The 19,736-nt window shown below is 40.9% G+C and overlaps 1 protein-coding gene across 1 annotated transcript in view; it reads right to left on the reverse strand.

The window, feature by feature from the left end:
* SAMD4A (sterile alpha motif domain containing 4A) overlaps positions 1-19,736 on the reverse strand; it is a 164,052-nt gene that overhangs the window by 78,974 nt on the left and 65,342 nt on the right. Inside the window, exon 3 of the mRNA XM_010847773.1 lies at positions 11,074-11,592. Coding sequence (XP_010846075.1) covers positions 11,074-11,592 — 519 coding nt within the window. The remainder of the gene's footprint in view (positions 1-11,073; positions 11,593-19,736) is intronic.

Below are 19,736 nucleotides of genomic sequence, written 5' to 3' on the forward strand. Positions count from 1 at the left end.
CTCCTCCTGCCCCCAATCCCTCCCAGCATCAGAGTCTTTTCCAATGAGTCAACTCTTCGCATGAGGTGGCCAAAGTGCTGGAGTTTCAGCTTTAGCATCATTCCTTCCAAAGAAATCCCAGGGCTGATCTCCTTCAGAATGGACTGGCTGGATCTCCTTGCAGTCCAAGGGACTCTCAAGAGTCGTCTCCAACACCACAGTTCAAAAGCATCAATTCTTCGGCGCTCAGCCTTCTTCACAGTCCAACTCTCACATCCATACATGACCACAGGAAAAACCATAGCCTTGACTAGACGGACCTTTGTTGGCAAAGTAACGTCTCTGCTTTTGAATATGCTATCTAGGCTGGTCATAACTTTCCTTCCAAGGAGGAAGCGTCTTTTAATTTCATGGCTGCAGTCACCATCTGTAGTGATTTTGGAGCCCAGAAAAATAAAGTCTGCCACTGTTTCCACTGTTTCCCCATCTATTTCCCATGAAGTGGTGGGACCAGATGCCATGATCTTCGTTTTCTGAATGTTGAGCTTTAAGCCAACTTTTTCACTCTCCACTTTCACTTTCATCAAGAGGCTTTTGAGTTCCTCTTCACTTTCTGCCATAAGGGTGATGTCATCTGCATATCTGAGGTTATTGATATTTCTCCCGGCAATCTTGATTCCAGCTTGTGCTTCTTCCAGTCCAGCGTTTCTCATGATGTACTCTGCATATAAGTTAAATAAACAGGGTGACAATATACAGCCTTGACGAACTCCTTTTCCTATTTGGGACCAGTCTGTTGTTCCATGTCCAGTTCTAACTGTTGCTTCCTGACCTGCATACAAATTTCTCAAGAGGCAGATCAGGTGGTCTGGTATTCCCATCTCTTTCAGAATTTTCCACAGTTTATTGTGATCCACCCAGATAATGAGGTCTATTATTTGTTGAGCATCTCCTATTGGCAAGTGCTTTATATACATTTTTCATTTAATCCTCACAACCCTAAGAAGCTCTCATCTCATCTTCACTTGCCCAATTTGCTGGACCACTCAGTACTCTCCCTTCCCTTCCAACTACTCATGTATGCCCATGGCTCTTCAATGACTAGAATTTGCTTGTGTACTTCTGCTCCCATCAGCTCACCTGCACGTGTACCAAGAGACAGTTGAGTTTTTTCCCAAAATCTATTTATCCTAGTTGTACTTGCTATTGTGAATGTATCACTTTAAAAAAGTATAACAGAAATGATGATATATGAATTACCAAAAAAGCTAACTGCTCAAAAACTTTGTTACAAGCCTTAGAAAAACTCATTGTTTTACTTTTAAAAATCTATTGTTGAATTCAGTGTTAGTGAGAAAACTACAAGCTAAGTTATAAAAGGAGGAAAGCCAGAATCTAGAAAGATCCTATGGTCTGTTTCTGGAAATGTCGTCAAATTCCAGTTCCATTTTAAGGAAATCACAGACAATAATGCATCAAGGGTGTGATTTATGCACAGAAGAGCAGCCTCAGTCAGGAATGCTGTTCTCAAAGAAAGGACCGTCTCACTATACAAAAGACGGCACGAGAATGTATTTACACATTAAGTTAAAATAATATGTTTAAACTCTTAAGCCTTTTCTATGATCCCCTGCTTTAAATGGCTATTACGATTAACACATTAACTATCTACCCTGATCAAGCCAATTAAGAGGTCACCTCAGTTCAGTTCAGTTGCTCAGTTGTGTCTGACTCTTTGTGACCCCATGGACTGCAGCACACCAGGCTTCCCTGTCCATCACCAACTTCTGGAGCTTGCTCAAACTCATGTCCATCGAGTCAGTGATGCCATCCAAGCATCTCATCCTCTGTCATCCCCTTCTCCTCCTGCCTTCACTCTTTCCCAGCATCAGGGTCTTTTCCAGTGAGTCAGTTCTTTTCATCAGGTGGCCAAAGTATTGGAGCTTCAGCTTCAGCATCAGTCCTTCCAATGAATATTCAGGACTGATTTCCTTTAGGACAGACTGGTTGGATCTCCTTGCAGTTTAAGGGACTCTCAAGAGTCTTCTCCAATATCACAGTTCAAAAGCATCAATTCTTCAGTGCTCAGCTTTCCTTATAGTCCAAGTCTCACATCCATACATGACTACTAGAAAAACCATAGCTTTGGCAAGACAGACCTTTGTCAGCAAGGTAATGTCTCTGCTTTTTATTATGCTGTCTAGGTTGGTCATAGCTTTTCTTCCAAGGAGCAAGTGTCTTTTAATCTCATGGCTGCAGTCACCATATGCAGTGATTTTGGAGCCCAAGAAAATAAAGTCTGTCACTGTTTCCTTTGTTTCCCCACCTATTTGCCTACTGAAATGTATTCCCATTTTATAGATGAGGAAAGGAGGTTTAGAGGCCAAGTAATTTGTCCATGTTCACATACCTACTTATTGGTGCAGCTGGAATTTAAAACCAAGTCATCTGACTTCAAAGCCATATTCTTGATTTTGATCAAGGCTGCCTCATCATTTATACTCTAAACTTGAATATCTACAATGCCACTTACAGCCTTATAATTCTCTTTGCATTGTAATGTCTTACTGTGCAAAGGAGAAGGCTAAAGTATAAAATAATCTATTATAGCTTTTTCAGTTCCATATAGGTTTAGCTGGGCCCTTCCAAAAGGATGCATCTCAGGAAGGTTGGCTGTGAAATCAATTTCTAAAGCAAACCTTGTTCTCTCACTGACTCTAACATTTAATTGTAGCCATGGAATTTGTCTATGGGAATGGTCCAGAATTTTGGCAAAGAATGACTACCTCAGGGCATGTGGGAGTTTTAGCCTTTTTCCAATACACAAAAATTCTTTATAGCATTTCCCAGATTTTGGAAGTCCCCTTCCCCATCTCGATACCCTTCTCTTACTTGACTTACACCAGAGATTTCCCGAGACTGTATTTTACCTAAAAGAATGTAGAGGACCAGGGTGTAGGTAGGGGGATGGCAGGAATGATACCGACAGTGTTTAAACACATACCCCAAATTAATAGTAATTGCTTCTACTGAAATGTATCCTCCTCTGTCACCGTGGAATTCAAGAGTCTCATTTGCTTAATATTAATAATATCAAAGGGGCTTCCCAGGTGGTGCTGGTGGTAAAGAACACACCTCCCATGCAGGAGACATACGAGAGGTGAGTTAGATCCTGGGTTGGGCCCACTTTATTATTCTTGCTGAAGAATCCCATGGACAGAGGAGCCTGGAGGGCTACAGTCCATAGGGTCGCAAAGAGTGAGACACGACTGAAGCGACGAAGCACACAGCACAACTTATCAAAATGTAAAGCAATCATCAATTAATTAAAAATAAATATAATTTTTAAAAAGAGAAGCTACATTCATGATATATCTTTCCTCAGTGTAACCTAAGTTTATCCCCAGAAATCTTAAAGGTGAGAAAAGAAAACAAAAAAAAAGATTAAAAGATTTTTTTTGTCCCATTATTCATGGATTAAGCCTGTAACTCTAACTCTAAACTCTAACTGTAGAGCTTATAACTATAAATCTTGTGAAATAATAGAAATCCCAAGACTATAGGGCTCAAAAAAAAAGAGTCTAAAAGAAGCCAGCTTGTTCATCTCCTTCCTCCCCTCTTCCAGGCTAGTCCAGTTTAAGTCATTTATTCCAGCCAGAATCCATCCTATTTTTGAAGTATGGTGGGGAATTAGAAACACTACTGCCTTCCTCTGTAGCTCATCTAGTGTTTAATAACTCTCACTGTCATTAGAGTCTAAAAAAACCCTCGCGAACAGGGGCTGGATGGCACATCCTCATGACCCAAGGCACGTGTACCAAGGAGGTCTCTGACTTTTCCCAAGCTGTGGGATCTCTGATGCACAATACAACAAGCAGGCTTCTTGCTTACTACAGTGTTTTTTCTGATTTTTTTTCTTTCCTAAGTCCCAGGAAACAAACACTAGGCATGGTGAGGAAAAGCAAGGTCCTGTAAAACCTTTGGATTCTTGGAAACGGGCAAAGGATCAGGCAGTGGCAATATTGGGTCCTCTGAGATATCACTGAGCCATCTTCACAATGTAGTATCAGGAAGGCCAGGGCCATATTTAAAAAAAGGTTCCCCCAAAGGGAAGGAAGCTGAAGCTAAAAATATATCATGCCAGCTGTTATAAATGCTTCTCAAAGGAAGCAAAGCAACTACAGTTACCTCTTTGAAGAGCAAATGAGGGGTTAAGGAAATAATGGAATTTTTCAGTTGCATGCCAGGTTGGCTACATTTTGGGGAGGAAGAAATTTTCCACTGAGAAAGAAAAATCTGTTGTTAAAAAGACAAAATAATTCCATGAAAATTTAAAAAGGAACTCCAGTAACACCAGTGGCTCTGAAGGCTTAGGATGGAGATGACCTACAGCCAGCAAGACAGAAGTGAGATCTCCAAGCCTTGCCCCTCTTTTCAGTTTCCAGGAGGCCACTTGCCAAGACCTCTTCTTATTAGACCTTCCGAAAGCTGAGTGGTCTCCCTCCTCCCTTTGAATATGTGTCCTGATGGTTTTTTACAGGCTAGTTGGAATGAGCTTGAAGTAGATGGTGGCCTTGTAAGAAAATGAGAAGAGCAGAGAGACAAGGAAGGACTTGAGCCAAATGAGTATTTTTGAAACAGCTGGCCTGGGCTGCCTAAGGGGCTGGTGGAATTGGAAGATTTTTTTTTTTTTTCAGTTGCAGATTCAGGGTTCCCAAAGGAGCCAATTTTCCTTAGATCTACATCACCTCTACTTTTCACCTTGCCTGATGAAGTAGTTTTGTTTTAGGTATTGGCTCTCTGAGGCCCAAGAGCCACCTTTTCATTCAGGGATGGACCCTAGACCCCACAAGAAGGTCGAGAAACAGGATCAAAGCCCAAGAAATATCCAGTATGCCCCAGTAGTTTTTAGTTTCTAACTTTCAATTTTGAAATAATTACAGATCTATAAGAAACTGCAAAAATACTACAGGGAGAGGTCCCCTGTACTCATTCCCCCAGCATCGTCCAAGGTGACACAACTATAGTGTGTTAACGAAACTAGGAAACTGACACAAACATAATACTGTTAATGAGACTACAGACCTTACTCAGATCTCAGCAGATTTTGTACACACTATTTTCTTTGGTATGAATTTGTGCATCTTATTACCTGTATAAATTCATATGCCCACCTCCATAATCAAGATCACAATATGTTACTAAAGGTCTATTAGTACTGAGATCAAGTTGGTAACATGTCACAAAGAAAGGAAGAGTAATGATAAATGTCACTGTGAGGATGATGACAGAATGCTAAACGATCAATATTATCACCAAATATTTAGTGAATTTCCAAGAATACTTTCTCCTATATTTTGGAAATTTGATAATTTCATGAACATCCGTGTAGTGAGCCCAGGAATTTATTAAGTCCCTACTGCTGAGCAAATGTTTCTGGCAGGGCAGGCAGACAGGCTTCAGCTCCTATTGAATTATAGTGGCTGCCTTGAGGGGCATGTTGAGGAGGATGTGGAGGCCACATCTGGGCTTAGCAGGACACAACCATTATCTAAGAGATGCTCTACCAAGAGAGAATGGCAGCTGAATACATGCCAGGAATTTGCCATCTCCAATATTTCTGTGACTTTTTGAGGGTGTTCTAGGTGTGAGGAAAGAGGGATAAAGAGGACAAAAACCCCTGTTTCCAAGGGGTTCATAATCAGGAAGGGGAGGCAAAGATGTCAACCAACAACTGGAGCACAGAATGCTTGCTACATGGGTTAGCGCAAAGTGAGCATACTTGGGGCATATGACTTCGATGGTCTGTGACATTGGTCAAGTTACTCAGCCTCTCTGTGCCTTAGTTTCCTCATCTGTCAAATGGGGATAACAATATTAGCCACATCATGGAGCTACAAAAGTTCAATGAGTTAATATTTATGTAAAGGGTTTTGAAGAGTACCCAGCATGTAGTAAACACTATGCAGTGATTAGTGTTAATTTACTTTTTGTAACCCATGGTACCAAATTTTTTAATATATAGCTTTTACTAGCATAAAAGTCAACTGAGGTTAATAAAAGAAATACTGAGATTCCAAGAATACTTTCTTGTATTCTTCATCTATAGTCTCAAGCTGTACCATGAGACTCTAGATGAAGTAGACAGCTCAGATGGAGCATTCCGGAATAATTTTTGCAACCCAAAGTTTCTGAGTTTTTACCTCAGATGAGGCTAGCAAAGGTTGGCATGTTTTCAAACCCAAATGTAAAGCATGCTAAGAAAAATCAAGTATTATCAACAGTTTGAATGAAAACAGGCTCCTTTCATTTGTAACTGCAGCATAGTTTTTCTCCCAGGTCAAAGTCCACCAGCGAAGAGTAGAAAATGGTTAGAAAGTCAGTCTGGGGCAATGGAGGTGGTTCTGACCTCTACACAGCAGAACTGTGTGGGCTCTTAAGAAAACCTGGATGGTTCTTTTCCTCAAAGATTAACTTTTTCTATAGAAGACTTGAGACAGAAAGAAAACCTAGAAGTGCTAAGCCAGGCTCTGGGCACACTGCATGTGGAGTTGCTTGTGATGGCCAAAACAAAGCTGACTAAGACTTGTGTATAATTCGTGACAGCCAATACCTTGGTCCCACAGACTCATGATGAAGAACCTGCATATTCTTGCTCTCAGTCATCAGACCCCTGAGTAGACTTAAAAAGAGAGCTAGGTACTGAAAGCAGATTCTTCCCTCTCGTCTGAAACACCTTGATGCTATCCAAGATGGTGCCTCAGACTCTAAACGGTCCCAACCCATTCCTCTCCTATCTCATGGAGGAAAAGGCCCCGCTCAAACATCCTGTGAGATCTCCTTTAACTTCTGCAGTCACTAAAAGGCACTCTCTCCTCTGTCTAAATGGATAAAAATAGGTTGATTCTTATTAAATTTGGGCATAGTTTTTGCCTCCTAACCTTAGCCTCATCTTAATCCCTTCCTTCAACAACCTGCATGATTTTATTTTTTAATGCATCATTTTCTTCATCTCAATGTGCAAGCACCTTCTCAAAGTCAATAGACATTCAAAATCAAGCTTATAAGCTAGTTTCTTGCCTCTTATCTCACTGGAATCACTAACTCAACTGTATTCATCCCTTAAAGGCCTATCATGTGTGAAGCACTTCCAATTGATCTCTAAGATCTCTCTTTTTTCTCCAGTGGTAGTTATTTTATTCAGTGGTAGTTGGCAAGGTACTTTCTGCCTGTGTCCCCTCTGCCTCCGTTTCCTCTTCTTCCTGGGCACATAGTGAGACTACATCTACCACATTCCCTTGCTATTAAAAGTGGCCATGTGACAGAGTTCTAGCCAATGGGACGTGAGTGAAGCTTATCTGTCCATGAAATCTTCCCAAGAAGACCTCCCCCATCTCTTTCTCCTTCCTGTGGTTTGACAAGCCTGGTCATGTTGGGCTACATGTGGTGAAGATGGCAGAGACATGTGACAGAGAGAGCCTGGGTTAATGAATAACTGCTTAGAAGAATATCACATGTCAATCAGGGACACCTGTTCTGGACTTTACATTAGTCAAAAACAAACTTTTTTGTGGGTTTGTTTCTTTTAGCAGCAAGGACTACCCCAAGAGATCAATGAAGGGTCCCGTCTCCTAAGATCTCTCTCTTAATAAATCCAATGATCACTTCTTGGTTCTCATCTTATTGGACCTATCAGTAGCATGTGAGTCAGTTGACCACTTTTTCCTACTTGAAACCTTTTCTTCATTGCCTTGCCACACACACACACTTGACTTTTCTCCAACTTCAATGGTTTCTCCTTGATTTGCTGCTTCTTCCCCTTTTCCCCAGCCTTCATGATGATGTGCTCAGGCTCAGTCCTCAGTCTTCTCTATCTGCATCTCTACCATGGTGATCTTATCTCATAGTTTCATAATTTTAAATACCACCCATGTGCTGGTAACTCCCAAAGGTCTATCTTAGGTCAGTCTTCTCTCCCAAACTGCATGCTCATATGTCCACCTGCTTACTGGACATCTCTGATGGTCTAACAGATGTATAAAGTCACCATATAGGACACTGAACTTCCAACATTTTTGTAAGCAAAAAACCCTGGAGTCCTTCTTGAATTCTTCCCCCTGACAACTCATTTATTCTGTCAGGAAATCCTATTGGCTGTACTTTGAAAATACATCTAGACTTTACCACTTCTCTCCCCCTCCTACTGTGGCCATCCTGGTCCAAGTAATCAACAGCTTGCCTGGATTACTGCAATAGTCTCTTAACTAGTCTTTATGTTTCTGTCCTTGCCCTGGTATAATCTATTCTTAACACAGCAGCCAAAACAATCCCCCTTAAAACACGAGCCAGACCACATCGCTCTTTTGCCAAAAACCTTCCGAGGGGGTTGCTTAGAGCAAAAGTCAAAGTCCTTGCAACAACCCACAATATCCAGCACGATCTGTCCCTACCATGGTTGTCTACCTCACTCACTCATTTTTAGCCAACAACCTTGTTTGCTTTTTCCCAAACAAGCTGGCACTTTTCTATCTTGTGATCTGAACCCTTAAGGCCAAACCATTTTCTATTGCAGTGAAATGGTCATAGCATATTCAAGGCCCCCTAGACCACTCTGCATGGCCTGGGCTCAGGAAAAGTACAATGCAAACGAGCACAAGAGTCTGGGGAGGGCAGTTAATGCTAGTGCTTTGCTATTCATTGTCTTACCCAGTCCCTCTCATTCATTTAGCAGACACTTACTGAGTGCTTACTGTTGCCAGCCCTGGCCAGGCATTCACATACATTATCTTATTTACCCTCACCACAACCCTCACAGGTAGATATCATGAATGTTTCCACTTTGCAAGTGGTGACCTTGCTCAGAGAGGTGAAATAACTTGGCCGAATTGTAGGTAGCTAATTGCAGGTCTGAGGTTTGGATGGACCCAGGAAGCAGTGACACCAAAGTCTTTTTTCTGTTTACTTTGTCAAGCTGCCTCCCAGGTGCTCAGGAGATATTTGATAGAAGCATTGAGTGAATGAATGACCCAAAGGACTGCAGTTTGGATAAGCACAATTTAGCTACTATCGACAAAGCAGAGGAGTAAAGCAATGACATTAAGGTTTTGTTAAAGAGATGTTCTTAAAATACAAGTGTTGATATGACCCAAGTGTTTGAATGAAACTTCCTGGAGGAAAGATCTGAGCTCTTATCTTCTTTACTGATGCTCTGAAAAAGGGCTCTAATTCCTTTTGTAATATGTAATCTTTTTCTAATATGTAATCTTCTTAAACCTCCTTTTTCAGCTCAAGTACTATACTAGACTCAAAGGCCTAGGAGACAATGACAAGCATCTAAGCACTTCCTTCCCATCTGCTGGGCTTGGTAGCCACAGTGAAATATAAAAGTGACAATCTGATAACCATCTCAAATGTACTAATCTTATCAAGACCTGACAAAAATGTGTTACATCAGCAGAGATGGAAATGTGATGACCCCAGACTAATTTCAAGATGGATGACATAAAACTCAACCCCTTAAAATACAAAAGACCAAGTTTTGAGAGGGCAGGCAGCCCAGAGCTTGCATCTCTCCTAACTATCAAAGAATTTTGAAACAATTAGTAGATTCTGTCATTAACCCAGAAAACTCGGGCCAAGAAGCTTTGTAGTCTCAGCCTGCATGTGTCTGTTTGAATAGTTCAAGCCATCACTTTCCATCACACAGAGGTTAGTGAAACTGTTTCCTGGATTACTAGTTTGTGAAAAAAAAAAACTGTCACAGAACCTCTTACACAATAAATTAATGATGCAATAATCACCTAATTCCCCAAATATGCAAGTTATCAATATCTAAATGTGAAAACGGAGAAAAGAATTTTAAAACCTTGTATTGTGGCATTATCAAAGCAGTAGCTGAAGTATTTCTTTGATTATTTCACTGAAGTACTGTTTCAATCAATGTAGTGAAAATTCCACACACTTACGTATTTAAGAAAGCCATTTAAAAAGGCCCATTAGCCCCAAGATCCATGTGGAGGCAGAGGCCAAGAAGCTGTCACTGCCAATTCTTCATACTCTCAGATCTTTTCATTGGGAGTTCCTGCCTGTTGACAGGCACACACAGTCTAACTGCGAAAGCTTTTCCCCAAGAAAGTTATCTCGGGCCTGACACTGTCTTCAGAGACACATGCAAACGAGCATCAAGGATTCTCTTCAATGGTGGGCCACTCTCCCACGCACATACAGAGGCACCAGCAGCATGTATTCCACTTTGCTCAGCCTAAGTGGGGAGCCACAGAGAGCCACCAGACCCAGGCCTGGCCCCATCTGTGGGCAGAGTACTTTGCTTTTGTGTCCAAAGAGCAGAGGGCTGCCCTCTGCTCTCCCCTCTGGCAAAGCCGTTCCTGCCCCACCTCTCCTAAGGGGTTAGACTGAGCGAGAGAAGGCCACAGCATTCACACCAGGCCACAGACAGAGCAGCATTCTCAGTTAGCAAACCTGCTCCCCCTGGTCAGGAGGAAAAGTGACCCTGACAACCGGGGATTAAGACAAGGAGATGCAAGGGAGGGAACATTCCAGGGTGAAATTTAAAAAAGAAAAAAAAAGAAAGAGAAAGAAAGGAAGGGGGGAAAAAAAGAGAAAGAAAGGAAAAAAAAAAAGAAGTGGAAAAAGAAAAGAAAATGCACAAAGCCCATGAGGCTGTCTGGTTAAACATGGGTTAGAATCAGGTATAGAGCATCACACGGGAACTCAATGTCTTGGCAAATCCAAAAACCCCAGGTAAAAGGTGCTGGGTGAAGGCATTTCTGTTTGCGGAAAGCGGAAGTTTCCTTCTTTCACCACTTAATCTCATATTTAATTTTTTCTTTTTTTTAATCTATTTGTAACCCAAATTTAAACCATCAATCATTTTTACCTGCCCAGGATTTTTCTCTTTCAGGAGTTGAAAGAACAACAAACACGGGGTCCAAAGAGCCCTTTCCCGCAGCCAATTCCAATCAGCCCTTCTCTCCCAGGGTTACGGGGTGCCCAGAGCAGACATTCCCAGCGGGACATGCCACACACAGCAAGTCACCAAACCAGACTGCACTAAAGGGCTTCTGGGGGACTTACTTGTACTTGTGCTGGTTCCAATCGTATTGATTGTGGTGGGGACGGATGAAGATGAGTAGAGGGGCACGTGGCCGTTCTCACACCCCAGACTTTTGTCCTGCCAGTTGGAGGCGTTGATGCAAATCCCAGAATCCCGAGAGTTCTGCCACCCATTAAGCTTGTCATCGGAGTTCTGTCTTTGGTGATAGTAGTGCGTCTGCCCATAATCCACAGAGTCCGAGCGGCCTCGGTTCTGGCCGCCAAAGCTGGTCGACGTACGGTCCTCCAAGTGGTTCAGCCACATGGCCAAAGCACTGCGGTCTTCCAATGAAGTGGCCGGATGGATCAAAGCATAGGACAGCAGCTGCCTGCTCTCCTCGATGTGCTGGTTGTGTTCAATGGAGTGTGCCAGAATTTTGGGCAGCAGTTTCATATACTCTACTTTTGCGTCGAGGTTTCCTGGCTTCAGCAAAGGCAGGTGAGTTAACAGGAGGGAAATCACTTTATCCTTGGATTCCTGTTGCCATTGGTTAATGATTCCTGAAAAGGAAAACAGGCAGGGCAAATAAGCAAATACACCACCATGGCACCAAGCACCACACTATGGCACCAAGCAGCACACTGTATAAAGAGAATTCCTGGGGCCTGGAGTCTCAGTCTAGGCACCCTAGCTAAATTTTCTCAAAGCAGCCTCTGCCTCGAGTGGAGATTTGACCTGAGGTTGTCAGGGGGTACTGACTTCAGTGAAACACTAACACTCTGAAATGTTTGGGTGCTCAATCTAACTCTAATGCAGGTCTCCAAAGAGGCTATGACCATTTTGGTACAAATGAATACAATTTACAGCTATTTTATTTCTTAGGATAGTCTAGGCATACCCTCAGATAGGGGAATAAGGAATAAGAAAATCTCCATGGAAAAATGAGTAGAATTAAGGATCCATATTGTAGCGTCCTCAAAGGCAAGGCTGCTTTCCCTTCCCTAGACATCCCTGGAAAGTGGATGGAGCCCTGGCAAGTGCATTTGTGTGAAATGGGTAAAATCTCCTAGATGGAGAAATCTATCAGGAAAAAAAGATGCCCCTCATCTGGGTGAAGCCTGCACCTTCCTCATGAGAAGCTGACTCAGAAATCGACTGTGATCTCAAAGCTAGAATCAACAATGGACCCAAGATGGGTCCAGCGGCATCTCTGATCACACATGCTAAGCAAGCTATTTTTCTTTAAGTATAGAACGTCTGTTTGGTTATTTTTATTATGGTAAAATATACTTTTTAAATATACTTAATATTTACCACTTTAACCATTTTAAGTGTACAATTTTGTGGCATTAAGTACATTTACATTATGGTACAGCCATCACCACTCTCCATCTCCAGATCTTTTTTATCTTTCCAAACTGAAACTCCATATCCATGAACCACTAACTTCTCATTCTCCATACCCACAACCCCTGATGACCATTATTCTACTTTCTGTCTCTATATATTTGACTACTCTACTTATCTCATATAAGTGGAATTGTAAATTGGGTTGGCCAAAAAGTTCATTCAAATATTTCTTAAGATCTTATGGAAAAACCCAAATGAACTTTTTGACCAACCCAACAGTATTTGCCTGTTTATGATAAGAATATTGCACTTAGCATAATCTCTTCAAGGTTCATCCATGAGAATGTTTTCAACACTCTTACAAGGAATTCCTCTTATTCCCGACTACTCAAAACATAAACTTCTTGCCTTTGGGTAAACATGGATTACCTAATGGTAATGTTAGTTAGTAACATGGAGTAACTAAACAGGGGCTTCCCAGGTGGTACCAGTGGTAAGAATCCGCCAGCCAATGCAGGAGACGCAAGAGACATGGGTTAGATCCCTGGGTCAGGAAGATCCCCTGGGGAAGGAAATGGCAAACCACTCCAGGATTCTTGCCTGGAAAAAATCCCATGGACAGAGAAGCCTGGCGGGCTATAGTCCATGGGGTTGCAAAGAGTCAGACACAAGTGAACACATACACACACACAAACATGGGTTAACAGTACACTTTGCCTTAACTGGCCTTTAAGAAGTAGTTTGTTCTGCAGACTGATAGCTATCCATGGGACCTGGGATGATAGGAAAGAAAGCTCCCTGCCAGAAAAGTCATTCCTAATACCTAAAGACCTGAACTCTGGCCCACTGATGACTGTATAAGGGATAAAGCTTTCACAAAGTATCTGCAAGGTTGAAAAGGCATTTCTGGAATTTAGCAGAAGGGCTTCATAATTCTAGTGAGGCACAAACACATCAGACCAAGCTCAAGAGTCAGTGTTGATCATGAGCTACAAATGCACCAGCTGCGTATGATAAGGCCTCTCAAGAGGAAGGAGTATATTCAAAGAACAATATCAAGGGAGGAAGGCATGGTATGTCATAAAAGAATGTGGGCTTCAGAGTCAGGCACACAAATCCCAGCTCTGCCACTTAATCGGCAATGGAACTTTGGTAAGTTCCTCAACCTCTCTGAGCCTCAGCTCCCTCATCAGTCAAGAGTGCTACCAACAGCACCTGCCCCTCCTTGTGTTACAGGACTAAATGAGGTAATGTAACAAAAAGACCAGTCAAGTACTTGATGATAGAAATAATTCCTTCTATTTGTCTCTGCCTTAGTCAGGCCCACGTTAGAGTCATGTTGGGTGGTATCCGATACCAAGTTTTAAAAATAATAGAGGCCAGAGATGATCCAAGAAAGGCCATTAACCATTATTAGAGTTGATATAAAGCTACAGTAATCAAGACAGCATGGTACTGGCACAAAAACAGACATATGGATCAATGGAACAGAATAGAGACCTCAGGAAGAAACCCACACACCTATGGTCAATTAATCTTCAACGAAGGAGGCAAGAATATACAATGGAGAAAAGACAGTCTCTTCAGCAAGTGGTGTTGGGAAAGTTGGACAGCTGCCTGTAAATCAATGAAGTTAGAACATGCCCTCTTACCACACACAAAAATAAACTCAAAATGGCTTAAAGACTTAAACATAAGGCATGATAACATAAAACTCCTAGAAGAGTATACAGGCTAAACATTCTCTGACGTAAATCATCCAGTGTTTTATTAGGTTAGTCCCCCAAGGCAATAGAATAAAAGCAAAAATAGACAAATGGGACCTAATCAAACTTACAAGCTTTTGTACAGCAAAGAAAACCATAAACAAAACAAAAAGACAGCCAACGGACTGGGAGAAGTATTTGCAAATGATGTGACTGACAAGGGATTAATTTCCAAAATACGCAAGCAGCTCATACAACTCAACAACAAAAATACAAACAACCCAATTAAAAATGGCCAGAAGACATAAATAGACATTTCTTCAAAGAAGACACACAGCAGAACAATGGGCACGTGAAAAGATGCTCAACATCACTAATTATGAGAGAAATGCAAATCAAAACTACAATGAGGTACCACCTCCCCCAGGAGAACTGCCATCATTAAAAAAGTCTACAAACAACAAATGCTGGAGAAGGTATGGAGAAAAGGGAACCTTTCCTATACTATCGATGGGAATGTAAGTTGGAGCAGCCTCTCTGGAAAAGAGTATGGGGATTTCTCAAAAAACTGAAAATAGAGTTGCCATATGACTGAGCAATCCTACTCCTGGGATATATGTTTGTACAAAACTATAATTTTAAAAAAAATTACATGTACCCCTATGCAGAGCAGCACTATTCACAAGGGCCAAGACATGGAGACAACCCTAATGTCCATCGAATGATGAATGGATAAAGATGTGGTGCATATATACAATGGAATACTACTCAGCCATAAAAAAGAATGAAATAACGCCATTTGCAGTAACACAGATAGACTTAGAGATGGCGATACTAAGTGAAAGACAAAGCCCATGATATCACTTATACACGGAACCTAAAACATGACACAGTGAACTTACAGACAAACCAGAGACAGACTCGGAGAACAGACTTCACGTTGCCAAGGGTGAGGACGAGAAGGGTGGATTGAGGGTTTGGGATTAGCAGATACAACTTTTATATATGGAATGGATAAACAACAAGATCCTACTGGATAGCGCTATACTCAATATCCTGTGATAACCCATATGGAAAAGAATATGAAAAAAGAATGTACATGTAGGTAAATCTGAACCACCTTGTTGTACAGTAGAAATTAACACATTGTAAATCAACTACCCTTCAATAAAATAAAATTTTAAAAAATTATCAGAGTTGGCAGAGGTAGAAAGTGAAAAGGTCAAAGGGCTTATAACTGAATATGAAGAGATGCTTTACTTTTTTCAAGTAGGGATTTCATAAGGAGATAGACAGTCAACTACTTGAAACAGAAGTCTTCAAACAAGCATGAGAGAAAAAGATTGGATGTGGAGAATAAGTGAAGTGCCAGCATGACAAAAGACTCAGAAGAGTCACCAAGGAAGGTTCTACAACTTCCATCTTGGGGGCTTGAAGAATCGAGATAGATGATCCAGCTAAGCAGTCAGATAAAAATATAATGCAAGCCACATGTGTAATTGAAAATTTTTCTAGTATTAAAAGGGGACTTTCCTGGTGGCTCAATGGTAAAGAATCCTCCTGCCAGTGCAGAAGACGCAGGTTTGATCTCTGGGGCAGGAAGGTCCCCTGGAGAAGGAAATGGCAACTCACTCCAGTATCCTTGCCTGGGAAATCCCATGGACAGAGGAGCCTGGGAGGCTATAGTCTGTGGGGTCACAAAAGAATCAGACATGACTTAGCAACTAAATAACAACAACAACAGCATTAAAAGAATAGTAAAAAGAGGAGGTGAAATTAATTTTAACGATATATTTTATTTAACCTTTATACAGTTATATATATCACAATATTATTATTTTAACTTGCAATCAATATAAAATTATTGATGAAACATTTTGCATTCTTTTCTTTGTACTAAGTGTTCAAAATCCTGGGTACATTTCATATTACCAAAGGCAATCTACAGATTCAGTGCAATCTTTATCAAAATACCAATGACATCTTCACAGAACTAGAACAAATAATTTTAAAATTTGTATGGGAACACAAAAGACCCTGAGTAGACAAAACAATCTTGAGAAAGAACAGAGTCAGAGGAATCACACTTCCTGACTTCAGGGTGGGCAGACGTGCTAAGTCACTTTAGTCGTGTTCAACTCTGTGCAACCTTATGGACTTGTAGCCTAGCTGGCTTCTCTGTCCATGGGATTCTCCAGGCAAGAATACTGAAGGGGGTTGCAATGCCCTTCTCCACCCTAGCTTCAGACTATACTACAAAGATATAGTAATCAAAAAAGTATGGTACCAGCACAAAAATAGACACACAGATCAATGGAACAGGATAGAGTCCAGAAATAAACCCATGCACATATGGTCAATTAATTTACAACAAAGCAAGCAATAATATACAATGGAGAAAAGACACTCTCTTTAATAAGTGGTATTGGAAAAACTGGACAGCTACATGTAAAAAAATGAAATCAGAACATTCTTTAACATCATACACAAAAATAAACCCCAAATGGATTAAAAACCAAAAATGTAAGACCGGAAATGATTAAACTCTTTAGAAGAAAACCTAGGCAGAACACTCTTTGACATAAATCACAGCACTATTTTTTCTGGATCCATCCTATAGCAGAGGAAATAAAAGTGAAAATAAAATACACAGGACCTAATTAAACTTTTGCAGAGCAAAGGAAACCACTGACAAAATGAAAAGACAACCTACTGAATGGGAGAAAATATCTGCAAATGATGTGACCAATAAGGGGTTAATTTCCAACATATATATATGTATATACACAGTTCATGCATCTCAACATCAAAAGAAGTTAAAAAATGGACAGAAGAACTGAATAGGCATTGTCCCATAGAAGAAATACAAATATCAACAAGCACAAGAAAAGATGCTCAATACCACTAATCACTGGGGAAATGTAAAAAAAAACCACTATGAGATATTACCTGTCAGAATGGCTATCATCAAAAAGACTACAAATAACAAAAGTTGGTGAGGGTGTGGAGAAAAGGGAATCCTTGTACACTGTTGGTGGGAATATATACTGGTGCAGTCACTGTGAAAAACAGCATGGAGCTTTCTCAAAAAACTAAAAATAGAACTACTATATGATCCAGAAATTCTACTCTTGGGTATATATTTGGAAAAAAAAAAAACCAAAACACTAATTGGAAAAGATACATGCACAATGTGCACAGAAGCATTATTTACAGTTTTCAAGGTGTGCAAGCAATCTAACTATTCATCAACAGATAAATGGTAAGGATGTGGTGTATACACAATGGAATACTACTCAGCCATAAAAAAGAATGAACATGGGTGGACTTGGAGGGTATTATCTAAGTGAAATAAGTCAGACAGAGAAAGACGAATACTGTGTGCTATTTCTTATATGTGGAATCTTTAACAGGACAAACTAGTGAATATTAGAAAAAGGAAGCAGACTCAGATATGGAGAACAAACTTGTGGTTACCAATGGGGAGAAGGAAGGGGAAGGGGGAGTACAGGGGTAGGAGATTAAACTATTACACACAAACTATTATGTGTAAAATAAGCTACAAGAATATCTTGTACAACACAGGGAATATAGCCAATATTTTATAATAACTGTAAGTGGAGTCTGAACTTTAAGAATTGTGAACCACTCTATTGTACACCTATAACTTACACAATATTGTACATCAACTAATTTGTTTTTTAATCCAAGGTGCACTCTGCCACTGACAGCACATCTCGGCTTGGGTTAGCCACAGCTGAATGCCCAGAGGCCATGTGTGGCTGGTGGCTACTGAACTGGCTAGCATAGGGCTAGAGACATTCAGATGGGGAAGGGGGTGGGAGGGCACAGATGACCTCAGCAGGTCCCTCCAAGGTTCCTGACTCTATATTTAGCAAATTGCCACCTGACACAAGACAAGCCTTGTGCATTCCAGTAAGTATATAGACTTTCTTTTAAAGTTGCTTTAGGAGATGAAGAAATCACCAATTCTAATTTTCTCATCGATACATTTCCAGCAAACACCTGGCATGTTTTACATTATGGATATGCTTAGGATGAAGATAAAGTCTATTCATTAAGCCCAAGGAACTAAAGAGTCACTGGCAAGCAAAAGGGCCTGAGAAGAAGGTGAATCTATGCCTGATGCCAACGTTGATCACATGTAGCCAGTGCATACCCTGGAAAATGGATGTTTAAAAATGAAATTTGGGAACAAGCTTTAATACAAATCCATGAGGCTAAGGGACTCCCTAGCTTTTTGTGAGGTCACTCCCCTGTTTGGGTAGTCCACCCTTCCACAAAAGGTCAGCCTAAAAAAATCAGAAACAAAAACAAAATGGAAATAGGACTCAGAGTACAAACTGAACATCTGATCTCCATGTAAGCCCGCTCTGCCAGGGATTAGCCTGGGATCCAGGGAAGGAATAAGCACAGCAAAAAGGAAAAGAAAACCAAGAGCTGCTGACCCTGGTCCCTTCCAGGCCTGAAATGCTCCTTTCTCTACCTTTGGGACAGGGCTGCTTGGATGCTGTGGGGCTATGGTGTGGCCAAGAAGACAACTATGACTTTTATTTACTGCCTCTGGGAACATGGAAATACGATGGCCTTCTGACGGCCAACTGGATCAAACTGTTTCTGCCACTGCTCCAGCCGCCATGCTGACAGCTAACAGTACTCAATGTTTGCTGTGTGCTAGGCACTCTTCTAAGCTCTGTGCATGCAATTCCTCATTCAATCCTCAGATGAAGCTTATGAGACAGGTCCTATTACAGTCTTACTTTATGGATGGGGACACAGAGGCACAGGGAGGTCAAGTAACCTGCCTCCGGTTCCCCAGTTAGTGAGGAGGCAGAATGAGGTATGCAAATTAGCATAAAGATACATAATGACTGTTGTGCTAGAGGAGCTTGGCTGTAAGCTAAATACATTAATATTTACAATACATAACTAATTATATACTATATATATAATTATATACTGCATATATAATACATATGTAATTATATAACACATTAAAATATAATTATATAGCATGTAATTACATACAAATTGTTTATGCTTGAATTATATTTACAAATATAATAATGCAGAAATATTAAAAGAATACATGGATCAGCAGAAGAGTTGGGTCAGCTATGGAAGAGTAGAAAAAAAGAAGTTACAGAGGACAGTGTACTTTTTGTGGTTTTAAAATACATCCACTATGTCTTTGACAGTCCTCTCCAAAAGGTGGAGCCAATCAACTCCTTCTAGATGCAGGCTGCAGTTAATGAATCACTTCTATCAAATGGAATGTGTTAATAGCGGAAGCAATAGGGTGTGACTTGACGAACTGGGTTATAAGCAGCATTGCAGCTTTTCCCTTGCTCTCTCTTGGGTTACTCATTCTGCGGGGAGCCAGCGGCCATGTTGGGAGGATACTCAAGCAACTCAGTAGGGAGGGAGGTCTGATGGTAAGGAACTAAGTCCTGCTACCAACAGCAGGACCAACTTGGAAACTGAATTCCTGGCCCCAGTGAAGCCTTCAGGTGATTATATACCACAGAACATCTTGAAAGACCCTGAGTCATATTCCTGATCCAGACAAACTGTGTGTGATAACACATTTATGGTTGTATTAATATTAAGCTTCTAATTTGGGGTAA

Source organism: Bison bison, unplaced genomic scaffold (assembly GCF_000754665.1).
Source record: "Bison bison bison isolate TAMUID 2011002044 unplaced genomic scaffold, Bison_UMD1.0 scf7180017864254, whole genome shotgun sequence".
NCBI lineage: Eukaryota > Metazoa > Chordata > Mammalia > Artiodactyla > Bovidae > Bison > Bison bison.